Source organism: Dermacentor variabilis, chromosome 3, assembly GCF_050947875.1.
Source record: "Dermacentor variabilis isolate Ectoservices chromosome 3, ASM5094787v1, whole genome shotgun sequence".
Classification (NCBI taxonomy): domain Eukaryota; kingdom Metazoa; phylum Arthropoda; class Arachnida; order Ixodida; family Ixodidae; genus Dermacentor; species Dermacentor variabilis.
Window position 1 is genome coordinate 61,005,198 of NC_134570.1, and position 22,500 is coordinate 61,027,697.

Below are 22,500 nucleotides of genomic sequence, written 5' to 3' on the forward strand. Positions count from 1 at the left end.
TCTTTCATTACCCTACTTTCACGTGTAGGGTAGCAAACTTAAAGAAAACACTAGTTAACCTTTCTGCCGTTTCTTACCTCTCTGTCTTGCACTAAAATGCAAAAGAATGTTACAAAATATGTTCCTTTCAATGTTTTAAAATGTAATTTACCTTCTGCCTTTACGAACAGCAAGAAATATGTCTGCGGGCCGTTCGTTGCCGGAACGCTTCTGAAACCTACGACATCGCAAAAAGCTAGCGCGCAAAAATCGGTGGGGCACGCCAGCGTACATTTGATCACGTTAGGGCTGCTTTCTGAAGCTTATACAAGGTCTCTGGCCGCAGGAAACATAACTTATTTATGATTGCAGATATGCAACCCAGTAGCATAACCTGACTTACCGCTTCCCAGTACTGTCGATTTTGCATTACGCTAAGTGAAGCCGTCGCGCTTACATTGCACTTGGCGTGTCTGCTTCCGTAATCTGATATGACGTCGCGCTCGCGAGTTTTCTCTTACCATTCGGCGTGTTGCGAGAGTGCCTTGCTCGGAAAAATATTCCACGTTGAAGAAAACTCGAACGGACGCACGGGACTAACAACCTGAAATTCTACAAAAAAAAAAAAAAAAAAGAACCTAACCTGTCTTTGTAAAGCTAGCTTCACCTTTGACATAAATGCAATGCGAAAAAGCATTGATGTCGAGCGACCTGACAGGTCAGCTTAAAGTGAATTAGCTCGGTTTATACCGTGCCATGTGACGTTGTATGACGTTAGTCGGTGACGTAAGCTCATGTAGATAGGCTAGCGGAAGGAGAGTGAGCAGAAAAGACGACGAGGATGAGAGAAAGTTGAATTCGTTCCAAGAAAAGCAGCAGCGCCCCAGCCTCCGCCCAGGTCGAAGGACCCAGCCAGAAAGATCACTTCGAGAGATTAGAGCGAGCTTGAGGCGGAAGAGGAAGGTTGCTTTTTAATTAATAAAAAAACAAGTATTTGGAGAAACAAAGATAAACAGAGTCATGGAAAGAGTTATGACGCTGCTTTTAGGTCCTCTTGACGCTTGGTATTCAAAGAGTTGGTGTTAGAATGGCGAAACCGGAAGATAAGGGGATAGCGAGAGAGATAGAGGAAGACAGGGCAGAGAATGATTAGCTGCAAGCAGCCGTATAGCAGTCGCAATTCAAGGAACCGGTCTCTCAGAGGACCTGCGCAAGCCAAGGATGTGTGAAAAGGAATCGGGTGAAGATGCGAAAAAAAAAAAATGGAGACGGTACGAGCGAAAAATGATGCACGAAACGGATCTCGCTGCCAAAACGGAGCCTTTCTCGACGCTGCGTACGTTTGAATGCGAAAACAAGGGAGACGAGGAACCACGGAGGCTACACTGCAATAGCAGCGCCTGACCCAGCCGTCTAACGGTCTTGGAGCAGACCTGAAAACGTAGGCTCGGCGAGAGTGCCAAACCGTCGCTTCCGGGTCGTTAACAAGTTCTAAACGACAACATGTTGTTTGGCTGGGGTTCTCTGCAAACAATTCATTTGTGCCGTTCCTCCTTCCTCTCTTTCGTTTTCTTCTTTTCTTTCTGCATAGCAACTTTGGCAGTGTGATGGGCCCGAGCACCTTTCGGCGTATTTTCTGAGGGACATGGGCATACTCAAGCGATTCGAATTCGCCGTTTAACGGCAAACCCGAGCGATAGCGGATATCCCAGGCACATGATAAGCCAAGCTTGTAGCGTTTTGCGGCGAACGGCGACTTGCGGCGCATTCAGCGGATGCCTCCCAACCCCGTCTGTCGCGCCGGCCGTAGGCAACAGAGAAGCCCTTGCGCCCTGCCTTGTCTCTGGCCTCGCGACGAACGCGCCGCTTCAAGACGCGCCGCCAGCTGTCGCCACCGTCGTGCGTCCCTGCGGTACAGGAACAGATCCTCCCGCTTGCTGTTCTGCAGCGAACCAATTTCGCCCCCGCTTCCGCCGATGTTCTTGCCGTGCAGTAGGCGACCTCGCGAACGCAGAACCACGAACGGATACGCGTAATGTCGAAACTTTCCGTCGTCACTGCAGAAGCGGGCGTAGCAGCTGTCAGTTGTAGCGCGCGAACTATGCGTCGCTGACGAAAGTCGCCCTCGTATCCTCGCGATTACTATTGGACGCGACAGCGGTATACCAGAAAGGTCACGCGTCGACACGCCTAAACATCGCAAACTTTCTTTTATTTTTTTTTCTCACACTTTCTTCGTGACCTCCTTCGTCAATGTATTCCAGAAGCCGGCACCGTTTTAGATTAATGCTCAGGCGGGACAAACAAGGGGGCGGAAGGAGGGCCGGAGCGAAGCCACCCCGAGAAGACGCGGAAAAGTCAAGCGGACAAAGCGAGATGCTTTCCGAGCACCGCCTCCTCCTGTTCAATGATTCAAAGTTACGATCTCGCCGCCGTGGTTATACGGGTCGGGGCGGCAGCGCCGGCGTGCTCGCTAAGCGTGTACTCACGCGCGCCTGCGTCCATGTATCTTACAGGCTCGTGGAGCCGGCTGACTTTGCCGTTGTTGTACATGCGGGCGGGCGGGCCGCCTCATCCATATTACACGCTTGTTCTTCGAAGGCGGTGCAGCGAATATCTCGCTTATTGCTCACCGCGGCCCGCGGTAAAACGCCAGTTCTCGCGCGCGCGCGCGCGCCCTTTATGAAACAACGCGACCCCATGGAATAAAGAATGAGAACCCACGAAGTGATTGAGACGTCAGCTGCAGACTGCGGAGAAAAAGCTAGCGCGCGATGGTGCATTCGACTTGCGAACAAGCTCTTAAATTTTTCTCCTTAAAGGAAAAAAAAAGGAAACTGAGAGGGAGAGAGAGAGAGAGAGAGAGAGAGAGAGAGAGAGAGAGAGAGAGAGCCCTCTGCAGTACGCTTTTTTACGGGGACCCATGAACTGTGCTCGGAAACTTGCTTTTGTGTCTGCAGCTAACGTCCTCAACGTAAAATGTATATTTATTTTGCTATGCGCGCTGCTCGACTCCCAATACGCGCTGAGTTCCGGGCGCGCAGTGCAGCTTTTTTTTTCGCTGTCTTTCTTTTTTTTTTTTCTTTCTTGCCAGCTTAGTGCGTCAAGCCGAGCAACAGCTGAACAACAGCTGAAGAGTGCGCAGGAGACTACACGTTGCAGTGTATCTCATATTTTTCATATTTTGGTTACCAGAGCAGCACTGTATTATTATTATTATTATTATTATTATTATTAATATTATTATTATTTCATTTTCCTCGCTTGGAAAGAATTTTTTCTTTCCAACTCAATCTGTCGCTCTATGCGCGATGTTTATGGCAACTTTCGCATTACACAGTGGCAGCAGTTCTTACTCCAGTCTGGTTCTCGATAAGCGACACTGGGACGATCTGAAAGAGGTCTGGTACAAATAGGCAGGCGCGGACGTGCCAGAGCGATCAACCACTGCGGCCTCCTACAAAGACAGCGCCCACCAATCCCGAGTGGCCCGCGGGAGTGACTGCTGACTGCCGTGGCTTGTCAGCGCACGTTCGCAGCCTATTACGAAATCATTATCATGCTATAGTGAAGAACTCGTTTGGCGTATAGTAGCTGCGCGTTAAAGTGACTACGTCTTGTTGGCGTGCCAACTGGCGTTGGCACGCCAACAAGGAGTTAGGAATTGCGACAAAAAGTCGGTGTCGTAACGTCAGAATTGATCTAGTTGCGACGATATGATATAAGGTCAGAGTGCAGAATTTTTTTGGTCACTGAACAATCTGAGCTAGTTTTAGTCTCAATACAGAGTCTCACGTATATGTCTTTCTTTTTATTTATTTGTGTATTTATTATTCTTTCGTAAACGTCTGCCTCTTCTAGAATAATAATAGCCTCACTCACTCACTCACTCACTCACTCACTCACTCACTCACTCACTCACTCACTCACTCACTCACTCACTCACTCACTCACTCACTCACTCACTCACTCACTCACTCACTCACTCACTCACTCACTCACTCACTCACTCACTCACTCACTCACTGAGCAGACATACAGACAGAGCGCACGCACAGGGCATTTCTGCAGCTTACCTGCGACTTGCTCTTCCGTCAGGCCGTATTCCGTCTGCAAAATGAAAACATGCAAAAGACAACAGGTCAGTTGTGCGAGATTATGGTGTTCCGGCATATTTTGTGAGACAGAATTGGCAAACTTATTTGTTATTACGTGGTGAACAAGACAGCGCGAATGCCAGCAGGAGACGTGAGAGGGACACCGTTTGAGACGTTCGATAATTTGCAAAATTGAAAGCGACTTGCGTTCACTAAGAGGCCTTCGCTGTGTGTCCTGGATCCAGGCACTCTTGTGCACCGAGCCCGTAGCATACGCTAACGTCGAGTTCGCTGTGTTTAAAACTCCTTATCAACACGATGAGCATCACCGTCGCCTAAATGGTCAGGTTTGTTTACCGGTAATCTGATTAGACGCTGGGAGGTTACTGGCAGAGAGGTTAACACGTTATAACTCAAAAGACAACCCATATTCATGTTGAGTGGATGGAAGCGAATATTTCGCTGACAAAAAATTATAGGATTCGCGCACCCCGTGATAACGATGTGCTTCTCTTGCAATATGATCATGCACACACAGTCAACGACTTCTCACTCGCGAACTCGATGTGTCACGTGTTCGGCTTAACCTCAACTCTCGCCACGATTTGTGGCCACTAACTTTCTCCAGTTGGAAATACGCAAAACGCCGTAGAACGAAAATGTGGCCCACATTGTAATAACTTCGCATGGTCAGTTAGTTTATTCGCCGCTTACCGAAATATTCCACGAAATTTTCAAAATGGCGGATCAGTCGATCAGCTCCATGTCTGAAGTACAAATCCTGTTGTAGACGATGAGCAAAACGTGAACAAGGTGAATGCAGGAGCCAACGTTTCGACAAGTGGACTTGTCTTCTTCAAGGCGACATATGCTTTGACGAGGAAAGCATATGTCGCCTTGAAGAAGACAAGTCCACTTGTCGAAACGTTGGCTCCTGCATTCACCTTGTTCAATACTGTGACGAGGAAAGCATATGTCGCCTTGAAGAAGACAAGTCCACTTGTCGAAACGTTGGCTCCTGCATTCACCTTGTTCTATAATGTGACGAGGAAAGCATATGTCGCCTTGAAGAAGACAAGTCCACTTGTCGAAACGTTGCCTCCTGCATTCACCTTGTTCACGTTTTGCTCATCGTCTTGAATTGCCATCTCCCGCATTCCCCGTCTTTTCTCTGAAATCCTGTTGTAGAGTTCCTGAATAAGCGAAACCCAGTAGGCTGTTTTGGCCTTTGAAGAGTGTTTCCATTCCCTTCAATACAAAGCCTCGTTAAGGCGTAAGTAGGCACCATTACGGACTAAATGTTTGTAAAGAAAAGGCAACATCTTGGTAGAAGAAATCCTAGAACTTCTGAAATTATATTTAATACCGACAGTCATTGGTTGCAACAGGAACGTTTTCACTTAAAAGATCGGGCGTTTATACATCCGTCCAAAAGTATAGCGCCAGTTCTCGGCAACATTTTTCTTAGCAGAGTAAGCCAGTCGATTTAGCCAGATGCGAATGATGTGGAGCGAAGTTTTTCAGCTAAGTCGATGATTATGTACGGCTCGTCGATACTTGCAAGTCAACTCGAAGAATGACTGGCAGGCTAAAATCAACAGAGACAGACGCTTTGGGCTGAAGTTTTCCTGAGAAGGTCCAATGAGCGATGAATTGCAATATATAATTATACGATAAGCTTAACTTTCTAGGTGAGCTTGCATGTAAGACGTGTAATCCGTGGTATGTCGAGCCTGCAGTCAGTGTTTTTTTTATTCAGGTCATTCAAACGTAATAATAAAAATAGCACGGCAGCTCCTGGTACTGGCTCAGTTGTACACAATCTTGTCTTCACGCCATGTCACAAAATTTCTCTAACCACGTGTAACCAAGGTGAAATAAAGTGGGTTACTCGAGCGACGTAACTGCGAATTCGCTTGTGACGAAGTTGCGAAAAGTAACGAATCTGTCTTTTTTTTTTTGTGATGTTTGGAGAAGTCTGCTTCCCTGACTGCCAAACTGACTGCTTCCTGTTTATCACCGCTTGAAGCATGCGTGGACGCTAGGTTCGTCATATATGGAGGTGATGTTTCCTGTTCCAAACGAATAGAGCAAAGGGCCTGGCTTCTCGATTCAGCACACAAAATCGTTCGTGTCTTGTGTGGACGCAGCGGTGTATCCGCTTACAACGACACGCGGAAAAGGTTACGGTGCCCAAACCAGGTTACAAATGTACGATCACGAGGTATACAAGTGTACGGTTTGTCATCGAGGCATATACCACATCAAAAGGAATGAGCGCATGTTCGACCATCGGCTGCACTGCGTAGCAAACGGGTAAATGTGCCTTCATGGTTGATAAAGTCTCGTACGTTTCTTACGTTATAGTTTTGCTTGCAGCCAGCTGATTGTAGAAGTGCGTGGTTTACTGAGTTTAAGTCGCCGTTCTCTTGCGAAGGAAAAAAAAAAATTGCGAGCCACTGCTCGCTGAGTCTTCCGTTCATTGAACCTGGTGTGTGTTGTTCAATTTACTTTGTTGTGCCTTATTGCTGATGAAAAAAAAGGCATTGGATTGTAATATGGAGCGACATAACCGATCCCATCGCGGTTCTGTGACTGTACGCCCACCTTGCAAGCGGGCGCTAGTGGGCGCTATTCAGTACTGTTGCAAGTACTGTTGTCCGCAATGGAGATTAGTAAGAGGCGATAGGAAGGTTGGTGGAAGAAAAGTAAGGCAAACGACAAAAAATGGAGACGTACAAAAGCAAAGTTCACAATAGGGGGTCAAGAAATTCGGTTGTGGGAGTTCGTCGTGTTTTCGTTTTCTTATTTATTTCAACTTAGGTAGGACATTAGGCAGTATAACACTCGAAGAAAAGTTTACACCCTTTGGAGTGCCCCTTCTGCCACACAACGATAATCGTCATCTGCCTTGATGCGTTTCCTTTCTTTAACGCTGTGAGCCCGATACTTTCCATTAACGAACGGCATGCGCGTTATCAGCATGATAGCATTCCCGACAAGAAAGCAGCGGGCGTGGCGTTTTTAAGAAAGGAAATGCATCAAGGCAGATGACGATTATTGTTGTGTGGCAGAAGGGGCACTCGAAAGGGTGAATGGGTTAGAGTGAATAGCAACAGGTTGTTGGCGCAACCCACCGCCCCGTTTCAAAGGGGACGCTCATAACATATATCCATCCAGCAAGCAGGAGTGAAAATGAATTGCTCTCGTTTTCCTTCTGCTTTTGAGCGCGTTGCTTCAACAGTTCAGAGGGTTTATGGCGTTAGCAACAGGTAGATTCAAATGGGAAGATCCGCAGGCTCTCCCATAGATCTTTCACATTTCCTTTGCCATTGCCACTTCCATCGGTACAGGTCCATACTTTCCGTACACTATTCAACAGGCCTTTCAGTAGACCTCTCCATAAGCCGGCGAATTTCGCCAGAAACGTACAACATCGAACGTCCGACCTATAGACCTAAGATGTGATTTTCTATAAGCGCTTGTAGATTTTTTGGTTGGAAAGATTTCCGTCGCGGACCCTTCCACGCACGCACGCACACGCACGCACGCACACACACGCACGCACACACACGCACACGCGCGCTCACACACACACTTACACATACACACACGCGCACACACACACGCACACACTTACATACACACGCACGCACGCACGCACGCACGCGCACACACACGCACACGCGCGCTCACACACACACACACGCACACGCACGCGCACCACGCGCACACCACGCGCACACACACACACGAACACACACACACGCGCGCACACACACGCACACACACACACACAAACGCACAAACGCGCGCACGCACAGACAGACAGGCCATATATGGTACATTCGAGTGGCTCCTACCGCGTTCCAACTCAGTTTGCAGCCATGAGGAGCCTTTTCGAGATTACAGCCAGAGAAAGGGTGCCCCAACCGAACGTGCTAGCTGCTCGTAAATTTAATTTAACTTAGTTTAATTAATGTCCGGAATGGCAACCCCGCCCGTCCCCACACGGCTGAACCAGCCATGGATGCAGCTTACACATGGTTACTAGTTCCCTCCGTGGCTCACAGTTCCCTCCGGTAAATTTTTATAGGAGTCTCCACGAGGCACGGTGGCTGGCCTGTCCTGTTGCGCTTTGGCCTGCTCCTCTGCACAGGGTGAGAGGAAAGGGGAGGAGAAGTACGATGATGGATGGGGGAATGAGAAAGGAACGGGTTCAGAGCCGGAGCAATCGCTGATTTTTTTTTTTAAATTTTATTCGAGCACACACCGGCGATAGCGGCGGCACTTCTTGGGCACCGCGGCAACTATAGCTCTACAAGAACTCGTCCCTGGCTCTCGCTGCAGCAGCAGCAGCAGCAGCATCTCGCCGGTCGGCCGTGGCTCAAAACCCCTTCGACCGTGGCAGCGACGGCGGCTGCGTGTTGCTAAACACGGAACGCCCCCCCCCCCCCCCTCTCCTCGTCCCCTTCCTCCTTGTTGCTTCTTCAATTCACCCACGTGGCACCTTCTTCGCGCCCGACTCTCCCCCTTCTCCGACTGCGAGAGTCTTGTTTTTCGCTTAGGCTTTTTGCTCGCCGCTTATTCCTGGCAAGTTTTTATCTCGGCTCTTGTTTCAGAAACGTGGTGGCATGGTGCCCCCCCCCCCTTCCCCTCCGTCTGCATCATCCTCCTCCTCGGTTCTGCAAAACTTTGTTCGTTGCCTTTCGTTCTTTTCGTCGCAGCTTCTTGTTTTCGTAGTCCATGCATCGCGCCTCTTCCCACCCCTTCCCGTTTTCTTTAGATTTCATTCCTTCTTTTCTTTTCTAGCTCCATCGCCCGCACCGCTGATGTTTTTTCCTCTTCTCTGTGCTTTCTTGCGGTGTTCATTAGTGGCTTTGTCACTCCTTTCTTCATAAACTTCTTTTTCCCTATCTTCACCCAAGAAAGCTGTCACGGTCTCTTTTAATACGTGATTGATGTAGTTACCGTTGTTAATTTCAAAACTCTCGCCCACCTCTGGCTCTTTTCTTTCTCTACCCCCTCCCTTTCCCGCCACAGTTCTCTCCCTTACCGACTGTCTTAGCTCTTTCTTTCTTACTTTCTAGTCTGGAGCACATGTTTCGCTACTTCTTTCGAGCGACTTTGAGGAGTCGTTCGTTTGCCTTGCCTTTGTTCTGTTTGTCCTCACCCGAGGCCAACCCCACTCTTGGTGTTTGAGCTCGAGTCGCGCCAACCAGCGGTGGCGACGGAGCGCCACCTTCGCCTGAGCGACGCGCGCGCCATGACAAGGAGGCGGCGCGAATTGAAAACGCCGCCGCCCCCCCCCCCCCCTCTTCTCCACGCGGCCTGCTGCTCGGCTCGGGACGTTTCGTGTTTATTTCGCACGAGAGTTTCTTCACGACCGCGCGCCACGCTGTTGGCGTGCGCCGTCACTTTAGGCAGAAAATGCGGGGCGTGTTCGCCGTGGCCGGCGCGCTTGCAAATTGCCGCTTCGTGTTCTCACGATACGCGTAAGCACTTCGCGTGACCCGCATTCGAGCATGGCGAATTGGACGGTAAAAACGGAAGCGGGCGTCGGCGAAAGGAGCGGCGGCGCTCTTCGTGGTACACATAATAAAGGTCGATTGAACAACGGCCGCGCCCGCTGGCATACTCGCGTGCCATTGCGATCGGTCGATCAGATCGCTAAACGAATCAACAACTCTTGGATAACGCTATATGTGTACCTGCGCGCTTGGATCTGCAGCGTCACAGAAGTATCCTTTCTCTCAATCGACCTGGAGGACTGAGGCCCTGAACCCGTTAATGCCGCTCTCTTTCTATCGCTCTCTGTTTCTTAGCGCGGTAGGACTAAAGCGTGAGCTCTTCAAATGCGGTCTCCTCCCTTTTCACGCTAGTCGACCGATGTCCTTTTTTAAATGGATTTGGCGGGGCAGACGAGCTATTGCTCGTCTTCTATTGGGCACGCTCTTAAACGTGCCAACTAACGGGTCGACCACAGTAGCTGAGACTCGCAACGAATTTTAGTTCATGGAAAAAGAGATATACTTATATATTCCCTTTAGTTGACGGCTTTAAGGTGAGCTATCAGATAAGATGAATTATACTGTCCCCAGAATACCACCTTGTTTTTTTTTTTAATTGTCTGTAAACTATCACAGCCTGATCGAAGCAGCGAGTTTCTAGGCAGGACGCTTCTTTTTTTGGTATTCTTTTTATGTATAATTAATTCTAGCTTACTTCCTTTTCTTCAATTCAATTTAGTCAGCGTCGAGTCCTGTCCTACAAAAACTGCATCGTTTTGGAGGTTACGTTTTTGCAGTGCGCCACTGTGAGAACTGCTGGTGTGGAGCCGGCTGTGTGTGTGTGTGTGTGTGTGTGTGTGTGTGTGTGTGTGTGTGTGTGTGTGTGTGAGAGAGAGAGAGAGAGAGAGAGAGAGAGAGAGAGAGAGAGAGAGAGAGAGAGAGAGAGAGAGAGAGAGAGAGATTGTATAGCGGCACGGAGGTTAACCAGAAGCAGTTCTACTTGGGTATCTTGCACGGGGTAAAAATGCTACGGTAAAGAAGGCGGAGGAGAGCGTGATCGGAGAGAAGGACACACGGAAAGGAACACTAAACCAAGTAACCCGAATATGCACTATACAGCAGTAGAATGCGTCGTTCTTGAAGGGCCCCTCACCAGACCCAATAGCAAATTTTCGTTATGCGCTGAAAGTTGTTACGTGTCCTCTAGGGAGCGTTCTGCCGTAAAATTTATTTTCAAATCGGCTCACTAATAGCCGAGATAGAAATACTTTAATGCCACGAACCCATGATTTCAGTAGGCGGACTCAAATACCACGCGAGACGCTCTCTCCACTCGCCCCGTCTAGCCTCCGCAAGCGAAATTCCTTCCCTGCGTTCTCCCATACCGAACGATCGCGTGACGCATACGTCACGGAGCCCCGCCTTCATTTTATTTTTCTCCTCGCTCCCCTCACACCCCCCCCCCCCCCGCCTTAGCGCTACGCATCACCGCTGACGGCGTCGTGCGCGAGCTGTTGTCTCGTTCGCGAAGCGCACGATTTTGCGCGCTGTGCACAAGGAAACATGACTAGCAGTGTAATTCAGTGCTACGCGAATACTGAGACAGAACAAGCAGATCGCAGAGCATGATCACGCGCTGGAACACGGTAGAAGATGGCACAGTTTCGGCACCTGCGCAGGTGACTGAACGACCGTGCGAACAAGCAGACGAAGCGGAAGTACATCTGACTTGCTTCGGTGCGAAGTAAAGCAAAAAAAAAAAACACGCAGACATTCCGTTTGTGTGTTTTATTATTTCTCTAAACTCCAATTCGTCAATTCAAGCAACAGATCACACAAATAACAGATGTTGCATTCAATAATTCCCAAAGTCACGTGTCACCACAAGCGACGTCACACTGCGGACACGACTACGTAGGCGCAGGGACGCGACTACGTCACCGTCCGGCTTGGAGCGCGGCGGCCGCGAGGAGAAGGGAAAGCGGCGTTCGGTTTGAAATTTCAGACCTTTCCGCGGGGCGTGATGCTTTTCATAAACGATCGTTAGCGCGCATTGCATGGTCTGCGCTTCTAAGCTCAAAATGGCCAGACCTGGTGAGGGGCCCTGTAAAGCTTATAGTGTAGGCCTGTGTACCTTCGGAACTTGAACAGCGCAAATACAGCCTTCTGCGCAGCAGCTCCTTTCGGAGCACCGGTCTTGAACATTTATTTCTGACAGCGTTTACGATGTGCGGCCTGACCAGCTCTGCGCAGATCATTTGCCTCTCTGCACCATGTATAGAGCGGGCAGACACACACAAGGTCTGCGAGCTTCTCGTCATGGCTGCATGTGTCGCGACGTATAGGGCTGTAGGCAGTGGCGTAGCTAGGTCGTCTGGCACCCGGGGCCCATAGGTCTTCTGTCGCCCCCCTACCCGGGTGTAGCCGGCGGAAAGAGGGCTGTCTTCAGACGTATATGACACCCCCCCCCCCTCGCTGGCCCCTTGCACCCGGGGCCCACGGCCCCCCGGCCCCCCCTGTTGCTACGCCACTGGCTGTAGGCCATAACAGCGAGGCAGGTGTACGAGTTGTTAAGGACAGGCAAAGCGGGCTGCGAGTTCCTTTCTTTGGTTACGTATACAGAAGCACATATAACGTCGACGCGTCACCTTCACGTGTGGCAATTCCGTCGTACCCCTTCCGCTTGTAATTTAGTAGTACGATACATCGCCTACAAGTGCATAGCTTTGCGACGTCGTCCTAAGTACGGTTTATGCTTCCTTGCTCTCTATCTCTAAACAGTCACACGTGGGTTTCTCATTTTGTTTACTCCAATTTTTCCCTCTGCTCATCTCGGCAGCTCTAGACGTGTCAATGCCTTCCGCAGTATAGGTGAAGCTGGGCCGAATTTAACAAAGCTTCCAGTTCGCAAGAGCCCGGTCGCCATTATTCGTCCGCCTTCACTAATTAATGTCGCAACTATAGCAAGTACAGCGGATTATAGCATAGCCTATGTTTCTTTATCAGCTATATCAGTCTAAAACATGTCTGGAACGGAATAGGTGCCTTTCCCACCAAAATGGTGGTCGCGGAAAGATCATGGACGTACCTCTCATGTTATGTCCCATTGCGAGCCTTAAGGCATAAATATTTCTTTAAAAGATAGCATGGATGCACGCCCGTACTTGCATGCTAGAACAAACCATTTTCCAAAATTTTTTTTTTCCCTGGCACTGTTGAGCTACGGGATTCTCTATACCTGCGTCTACTGAGTGCAATAATGTTTTGTTGTTTGAAAAGTGCTCACAAATGTATCTTGAGTAACCTCTCCTGCTTGGGACGACTTGACTGCTCGCCAGCGTTGTAACATAAATATGTCCGAATTCCGATCGGACAGTTATAGTTTGACGGACAATTATAGCGTACTAACATATTGTTATTTTGTGTGTGTGTGATTGAGGGTCCTGGTTAGCCGCATTGCTGCGAATCAACAACCACAGAACAGCAAACAAACAAACAAACAAGCAAACAAACAAACAAACAAACAAACAAAAAGCAGCCGGCGCGGCACTGGGGTTGCTGAAGAGCGGACGCGCGTGAGCCGCCGCTCTCTTCGCTGCAACCGCCTCGACGAGCGCCTTTCGCCAGCGCTCGTTCATCACGCACAAGCAAACACGCGGCTCGACTGCGGTGCGTGCGCTCAAAGGCAAGCCGATACACACGCACGCACCCCTGGATAGCCCGCTTCCCCGCGCACCCTCGGGACTAACGAGGTTTTGACGCCTGATCGAAGCCGGGCCCCCGGCGGTGGTGGCAAGCGGCGCGCTAATCTCGACGTAAACGCGCCGCGGGGTGCAGGCGGGTACGTGTGCCCGGGCTTTGCGTCTCGGGCCACCGTCTCTCACCTATAGCTAGAGGCAGGGGGTCATCTTTACTTATGCGTTATGCAGATGCGCTGGCCCCAGACCTCTCTCTCGCTGCGTGGTGTCTTCGTTCGAGCGTGTACGTTTACTTGCAGTTCGTGCCCGCTCGTCTGGGTGTGTTTCTGATTGCTCTGCGGCGGCTCGCTCGGCAGAGGGAGGGAGGTGGTGGGGCCAGGGTTCTGATCAATGGGGGCGAGCCGTGCTGTAGACCGTCCCGGGTCTGACGCAACGGGCTGCGAAAGAGACCCAGGAGCCCGGTCTGCAGTCCGGCTCTTTGGATTTGTTCCGAAAGCGCGCTTGGGTCCCCGCTCTCGGGCGTTGTAAGAGCGCGTATAAATTTGTGCAAGATAAGTTCATTGGACTTTTAGAGCGCGTTGGGTGAAGCCTGTAAGCAAATCGGGGCGCTTGCGAAGGACGGTGGTGGTGTTGCTTCTACGACGTAAACGATGATAACGCTTAGCCTCGCCATTAGAGAGACGCGGATCAAGGGCGTGTTGGTTACACCGCCTGTGATAGGGAACACTTTCGGATTAGTAAAAAAGTGAACTCGACGCTTACAGCTCGATCCGCCGTCGGTGTTGTATAGTATACTATACAACACCGACGGCGGATCGAGCTGTATCTGACATCATCGAGCTGTATCTCACATCACGTGCCCTATAGGGCACGTGATGTGAGATAAGTTGCCATTAAATTTTTTTATTTAAAAAATAATTTTTTTTATGGGGTTTTACGTGCCAAAACCACTTTCTGATTATGAGGCACGCCGTAGTGGAGGACTCCGGAAATTTCGACCACCTGGGGTTCTTTAACGTGCACCTAAACCTAAGTACACGGGCGTTTTCGCATTTCGCCCCCATCGAAATGCGGCCGCCGTGGCCTGGATTAAAAAAACAAAACAAAAAATTAACTAGGCATCTTAGGCAAAGGAGGACAACAAGAGAAAAGGTGTAAAGAAGGACATGCACAATAGCAACTATGGTGTTAATAAAGAAATCGCGTCGTTGATTTCCTGATGAAAGGTTATTAAGGTTAGGTTATTAACGGGAGAAAGAAAGAAAGAAAGAAAGAAAGAAAGAAAGAAAGAAAGAAAGAAAGAAAGAAAGAAAGAAAGAAAGAAACAGACAGACAGACAGAAAGAAAGAAAGACAGACAGACAGACAGACAGACAGACAGACAGACAGACAGACAGACAGACAGACAGACAGACAGACAGACAGACAGACAGACAGACAGACAGACAGACAGACAGACAGACAGACAGACAGACAGACAGACAGACAGACAGACAGACAGACAGACAGACAGACAGACAGACAGACAGACAGACAGACAGACAGACAGACAGACAGACAGACAGACAGACAGACAGACAGACAGACAGACAGACAGACAGACAGACAGACAGACAGACAGACAGACAGACAGACAGACAGACAGACAGACAGACAGACAGACAGACAGACAGACAGACAGACAGACAGACAGACAGACAGACAGACAGACAGACAGACAGACAGACAGACAGACAGACAGACAGACAGACAGACAGACAGACAGACAGACAGACAGACAGACAGACAGACAGACAGACAGACAGACAGACAGACAGACAGACAGACAGACAGACAGACAGACAGACAGACAGACAGACAGACAGACAGACAGACAGACAGACAGACAGACAGACAGACAGACAGACAGACAGACAGACAGACAGACAGACAGACAGACAGACAGACAGACAGACAGACAGACAGACAGACAGACAGACAGACAGACAGACAGACTGACTGACTGACTGACTGACTGACTGACTGACTGACTGACTGACTGACTGACTGACTGACTGACTGACTGACTGACTGACTGACTGACTGACTGACTGACTGACTGACTGACTGACTGACTGACTGACTGACTGACTGACTGACTGACTGACTGACTGACTGACTGACTGACTGACTGACTGACTGACTGACTGACTGACTGACTGACTGACTGACTGACTGACTGACTGACTGACTGACTGACTGACTGACTGACTGACTGACTGACTGACTGACTGACTGACTGACTGACTGACTGACTGACTGACTGACTGACTGACTGACTGACTGACTGACTGACTGACTGACTGACTGACTGACTGACTGACTGACTGACTGACTGACTGACTGACTGACTGACTGACTGACTGACTGACTGACTGACTGACTGACTGACTGACTGACTGACTGACTGACTGACTGACTGACTGACTGACTGACTGACTGACTGACTGACTGACTGACTGACTGACTGACTGACTGACTGACTGACTGACTGACTGACTGACTGACTGACTGACTGACTGACTGACTGACTGACTGACTGACTGACTGACTGACTGACTGACTGACTGACTGACTGACTGACTGACTGACTGACTGACTGACTGACTGACTGACTGACTGACTGACTGACTGACTGACTGACTGACTGACTGACTGACTGACTGACTGACTGACTGACTGACTGACTGACTGACTGACTGACTGACTGACTGACTGACTGACTGACTGACTGACTGACTGACTGACTGACTGACTGACTGACTGACTGACTGACTGACTGACTGACTGACTGACTGACTGACTGACTGACTGACTGACTGACTGACTGACTGACTGACTGACTGACTGACTGACTGACTGACTGACTGACTGACTGACTGACTGACTGACTGACTGACTGACTGACTGACTGACTGACTGACTGACTGACTGACTGACTGACTGACTGACTGACTGACTGACTGACTGACTGACTGACTGACTGACTGACTGACTGACTGACTGACTGACTGACTGACTGACTGACTGACTGACTGACTGACTGACTGACTGACTGACTGACTGACTGACTGACTGACTGACTGACTGACTGACTGACTGACTGACTGACTGACTGACTGACTGACTGACTGACTGACTGACTGACTGACTGACTGACTGACTGACTGACTGACTGACTGACTGACTGACTGACTGACTGACTGACTGACTGACTGACTGACTGACTGACTGACTGACTGACTGACTGACTGACTGACTGACTGACTGACTGACTGACTGACTGACTGACTGACTGACTGACTGACTGACTGACTGACTGACTGACTGACTGACTGACTGACTGACTGACTGACTGACTGACTGACTGACTGACTGACTGACTGACTGACTGACTGACTGACTGACTGACTGACTGACTGACTGACTGACTGACTGACTGACTGACTGACTGACTGACTGACTGACTGACTGACTGACTGACTGACTGACTGACTGACTGACTGACTGACTGACTGACTGACTGACTGACTGACTGACTGACTGACTGACTGACTGACTGACTGACTGACTGACTGACTGACTGACTGACTGACTGACTGACTGACTGACTGACTGACTGACTGACTGACTGACTGACTGACTGACTGACTGACTGACTGACTGACTGACTGACTGACTGACTGACTGACTGACTGACTGACTGACTGACTGACTGACTGACTGACTGACTGACTGACTGACTGACTGACTGACTGACTGACTGACTGACTGACTGACTGACTGACTGACTGACTGACTGACTGACTGACTGACTGACTGACTGACTGACTGACTGACTGACTGACTGACTGACTGACTGACTGACTGACTGACTGACTGACTGACTGACTGACTGACTGACTGACTGACTGACTGACTGACTGACTGACTGACTGACTGACTGACTGACTGACTGACTGACTGACTGACTGACTGACTGACTGACTGACTGACTGACTGACTGACTGACTGACTGACTGACTGACTGACTGACTGACTGACTGACTGACTGACTGACTGACTGACTGACTGACTGACTGACTGACTGACTGACTGACTGACTGACTGACTGACTGACTGACTGACTGACTGACTGACTGACTGACTGACTGACTGACTGACTGACTGACTGACTGACTGACTGACTGACTGACTGACTGACTGACTGACTGACTGACTGACTGACTGACTGACTGACTGACTGACTGACTGACTGACTGACTGACTGACTGACTGACTGACTGACTGACTGACTGACTGACTGACTGACTGACTGACTGACTGACTGACTGACTGACTGACTGACTGACTGACTGACTGACTGACTGACTGACTGACTGACTGACTGACTGACTGACTGACTGACTGACTGACTGACTGACTGACTGACTGACTGACTGACTGACTGACTGACTGACTGACTGACTGACTGACTGACTGACTGACTGACTGACTGACTGACTGACTGACTGACTGACTGACTGACTGACTGACTGACTGACTGACTGACTGACTGACTGACTGACTGACTGACTGACTGACTGACTGACTGACTGACTGACTGACTGACTGACTGACTGACTGACTGACTGACTGACTGACTGACTGACTGACTGACTGACTGACTGACTGACTGACTGACTGACTGACTGACTGACTGACTGACTGACTGACTGACTGACTGACTGACTGACTGACTGACTGACTGACTGACTGACTGACTGACTGACTGACTGACTGACTGACTGACTGACTGACTGACTGACTGACTGACTGACTGACTGACTGACTGACTGACTGACTGACTGACTGACTGACTGACTGACTGACTGACTGACTGACTGACTGACTGACTGACTGACTGACTGACTGACTGACTGACTGACTGACTGACTGACTGACTGACTGACTGACTGACTGACTGACTGACTGACTGACTGACTGACTGACTGACTGACTGACTGACTGACTGACTGACTGACTGACTGACTGACTGACTGACTGACTGACTGACTGACTGACTGACTGACTGACTGACTGACTGACTGACTGACTGACTGACTGACTGACTGACTGACTGACTGACTGACTGACTGACTGACTGACTGACTGACTGACTGACTGACTGACTGACTGACTGACTGACTGACTGACTGACTGACTGACTGACTGACTGACTGACTGACTGACTGACTGACTGACTGACTGACTGACTGACTGACTGACTGACTGACTGACTGACTGACTGACTGACTGACTGACTGACTGACTGACTGACTGACTGACTGACTGACTGACTGACTGACTGACTGACTGACTGACTGACTGACTGACTGACTGACTGACTGACTGACTGACTGACTGACTGACTGACTGACTGACTGACTGACTGACTGACTGACTGACTGACTGACTGACTGACTGACTGACTGACTGACTGACTGACTGACTGACTGACTGACTGACTGACTGACTGACTGACTGACTGACTGACTGACTGACTGACTGACTGACTGACTGACTGACTGACTGACTGACTGACTGACTGACTGACTGACTGACTGACTGACTGACTGACTGACTGACTGACTGACTGACTGACTGACTGACTGACTGACTGACTGACTGACTGACTGACTGACTGACTGACTGACTGACTGACTGACTGACTGACTGACTGACTGACTGACTGACTGACTGACTGACTGACTGACTGACTGACTGACTGACTGACTGACTGACTGACTGACTGACTGACTGACTGACTGACTGACTGACTGACTGACTGACTGACTGACTGACTGACTGACTGACTGACTGACTGACTGACTGACTGACTGACTGACTGACTGACTGACTGACTGACTGACTGACTGACTGACTGACTGACTGACTGACTGACTGACTGACTGACTGACTGACTGACTGACTGACTGACTGACTGACTGACTGACTGACTGACTGACTGACTGACTGACTGACTGACTGACTGACTGACTGACTGACTGACTGACTGACTGACTGACTGACTGACTGACTGACTGACTGACTGACTGACTGACTGACTGACTGACTGACTGACTGACTGACTGACTGACTGACTGACTGACTGACTGACTGACTGACTGACTGACTGACTGACTGACTGACTGACTGACTGACTGACTGACTGACTGACTGACTGACTGACTGACTGACTGACTGACTGACTGACTGACTGACTGACTGACTGACTGACTGACTGACTGACTGACTGACTGACTGACTGACTGACTGACTGACTGACTGACTGACTGACTGACTGACTGACTGACTGACTGACTGACTGACTGACTGACTGACTGACTGACTGACTGACTGACTGACTGACTGACTGACTGACTGACTGACTGACTGACTGACTGACTGACTGACTGACTGACTGACTGACTGACTGACTGACTGACTGACTGACTGACTGACTGACTGACTGACTGACTGACTGACTGACTGACTGCAAGTCGTCGGGTTTGGCGGAAGCCAATGGCGACATGCGCACAATATAAAGGCTTGTTGTTCTGCTTTTGCAGAAGAACAAGCTACTATTTAGTGTGCATGTATAAGCAGCTGGCCCAATTTGTAGCGATGAAGAGGTTGACGACGATGGCGATCAAGTGGATACGTGCCTTATGTTGAAGCGGCGTCCTTCACCCGACCTGGATAGCGTGCCGCTTCTCCTTTTAAACGAATAGTGTAAGCGGAAGAAAAGAAAAATGTTTATGAAGCTCCTAAGCCCCAGGCGCAGGTGGGTATGCCGTACTAAAACATAACTATAAATGGCGCGCGACATTACCTGACAAAGCTACCAACGCGCGGTAAAACAGGAAAGCGCCAATTTTGACGGCGCTTTGTTTCGTCACACATCGCGCCGATCGCTGCGACTCATGCGACGGCGCGACCAACTTGTTGGAATCCAGTCGCGGAGAGCCCACGACGTCGCGGCGGTCGCTGGGCGACGGAATTCGCTCTGTCGCTCACTGAAAATCGCGCCATGTGAAACAGCTTACTCGCGTGGCCCCTGCCGTAGTAGACGCCGCGGTTGTCTCCACTCTGTACGGAGCGGCGGGCGAGGAGGACATCGAGGCACCTTAGCAGTTGCCGGAGAACAAAGCCCCTCCTCCCTCGCCTGACCCACCTGCCTCGCGCCCTACAGGAGAGCGCACGCGAGATTGAATTGCGTTCGCCTGTTCACCCTCGCACGCTTTCACTCTCATACTGAACCTCACGGCGACGCCGATGGTGACGCCGACAGTGTCCACATAATTGCTATCACAATAAAAAAATACAGTTGCGCTCAAATGTGGGAAAAAAAATTACAGGACCTCTTAAGATCACTCCTAAAAGGTGAACGGCGAAAGCCTACTCTTCCTCTTCTTATCATTCGCTTCTTTTAGTCATTATTAGTCATTGCTGCTCGCTACTATGAATCTTTAGTCATTTCTAATCAATCGTAGTCGTTACAAGTTGTTGTTGGACATATTTGTCATTTTAGTCATTATTAGTAATTGCTGCTCAATAGTAATCATTTTTAATAATTTGTAAGCAATTATGGCTATTACGCGCCGTCGTTAGCATGTTGGTCATATCTAAGTCATCAGTAGTAATTACAAGGAATTTCATGCATTATTAATCATTACTGGTCATTACCAAGCATTTTTAGTCATTTCTAATCAATTGTAGTCGTTACAATTCGTCGTTAGACATAGTGGTAATTTCGTAGTCATTAGTAGTCATTACAAGTCATTTCAGTTATTACTGGTCGTTACTAAGCAGTTTTAGTCATTCTAATTAATTGTGGTCATTACAAGCCGTCGTTAGACATATTGGTCATTTCATAGTGATTACTAGTCATTATAAGTCATTTCGGTCATTATAGTCATTACTGCTCACAAGTAAGCATCTTTAGTCATTTGTAATCAAATGTGGTCATTACAAGCCGTCGTTAGTCATATGGGTAATTTCACAGTCATTAGTAGTCATTACGAGTCATTAGGAGCCATTTCAGTCATTACTACTCATTACCAGACATTTCTAGTCATTTCTAATCAATTGTGGTCATTACAAGCCATCGTTAGACACATTGGTAATGTCGGAGTAATTAGAAGTTATTACAAGTTATTAGTAGTCATTACAAGTCATTAGTTGTCATTGCTAGTCATTACTAGTCATTATTAACCTCTACCAATCTCTAATCTAACGTTATAATTCACTAACTGTTTCTATCAACAATTTTTCATTCTTCAAACTGTCTTCATATGGCGTGATGATGGTTCGGCGAACACTCCGGCTATATTCCGGCGGTCAGGTTCACTGAAACAAACTTCACCATGAGCCAAGAAAGGCTTTCGCCTTAAAAAAACATCGAACTATTTCCAAATGCGAACGAAGTCACTCCAAAAGTCTCTCTAGCCTCGAAAACGCTGACTGCTATGTATGAAAAGGAGTATAAGTATTGCGTTTTCGTTACATGAGGTTTTAGCAAGCGAATCCCTATGCTGACCATACTGACAGACGTTTTGAATCGAAAACATATAGTTTCAGGCATACTTGCCTTGCTTTGGAAGTTGTTAATTTAAAAGGTTTAAACAAACCTTAAAAATTATTTTCTGTAAATTTTTGCATTAATGTTGTTCATAACGCAAATTAGATATAAAGACGAAATTTTTGGACTAGTCGGAGCAAGTGCGGGGGCTTCTCATGATATCATATTGTAGCCGTCAGAACAGACTCGGCTCCGTTGGCAGTGGAGCTGTCCGTGGATTTCCGCGAACGGAAGGGCAATTCGGCCTGGCTACATGTACGAATGCGAAATCAGTGCGGCGTATTCGCGATGACGACTCGTTTTACGAAACGTAATGATATTGTTTTCCCGTTGTCTTCTCTCATTTTTCGCATCACGTGACGAAGCCTCATTCGCGAACTTGCGTGAACGTCTAAAGGAGCCGGGCTCAGAGAAGTCGAAGGTTCGTCCATCGGAGCCACGACAGAACCCACCGATTGCCAGTTGGCCAGTGCGGTTAGTGCCTTCGCAGGGGGAGGGGCAGTATGGGAACGCTGGCATCATAAGCGGCATCGGAGCAAGCTGTGGAAGACGACC

At 49.0% G+C, this 22,500-nt stretch overlaps 1 protein-coding gene across 1 annotated transcript in view; it reads right to left on the reverse strand.

The window, feature by feature from the left end:
• Positions 1-22,500, reverse strand: part of LOC142575736 (calmodulin-like) — a 166,730-nt gene that overhangs the window by 23,249 nt on the left and 120,981 nt on the right. The window contains exon 2 of the mRNA XM_075685334.1: positions 4,056-4,089. Within this exon, the coding sequence (XP_075541449.1) occupies positions 4,056-4,089 (34 nt within the window). The remainder of the gene's footprint in view (positions 1-4,055; positions 4,090-22,500) is intronic.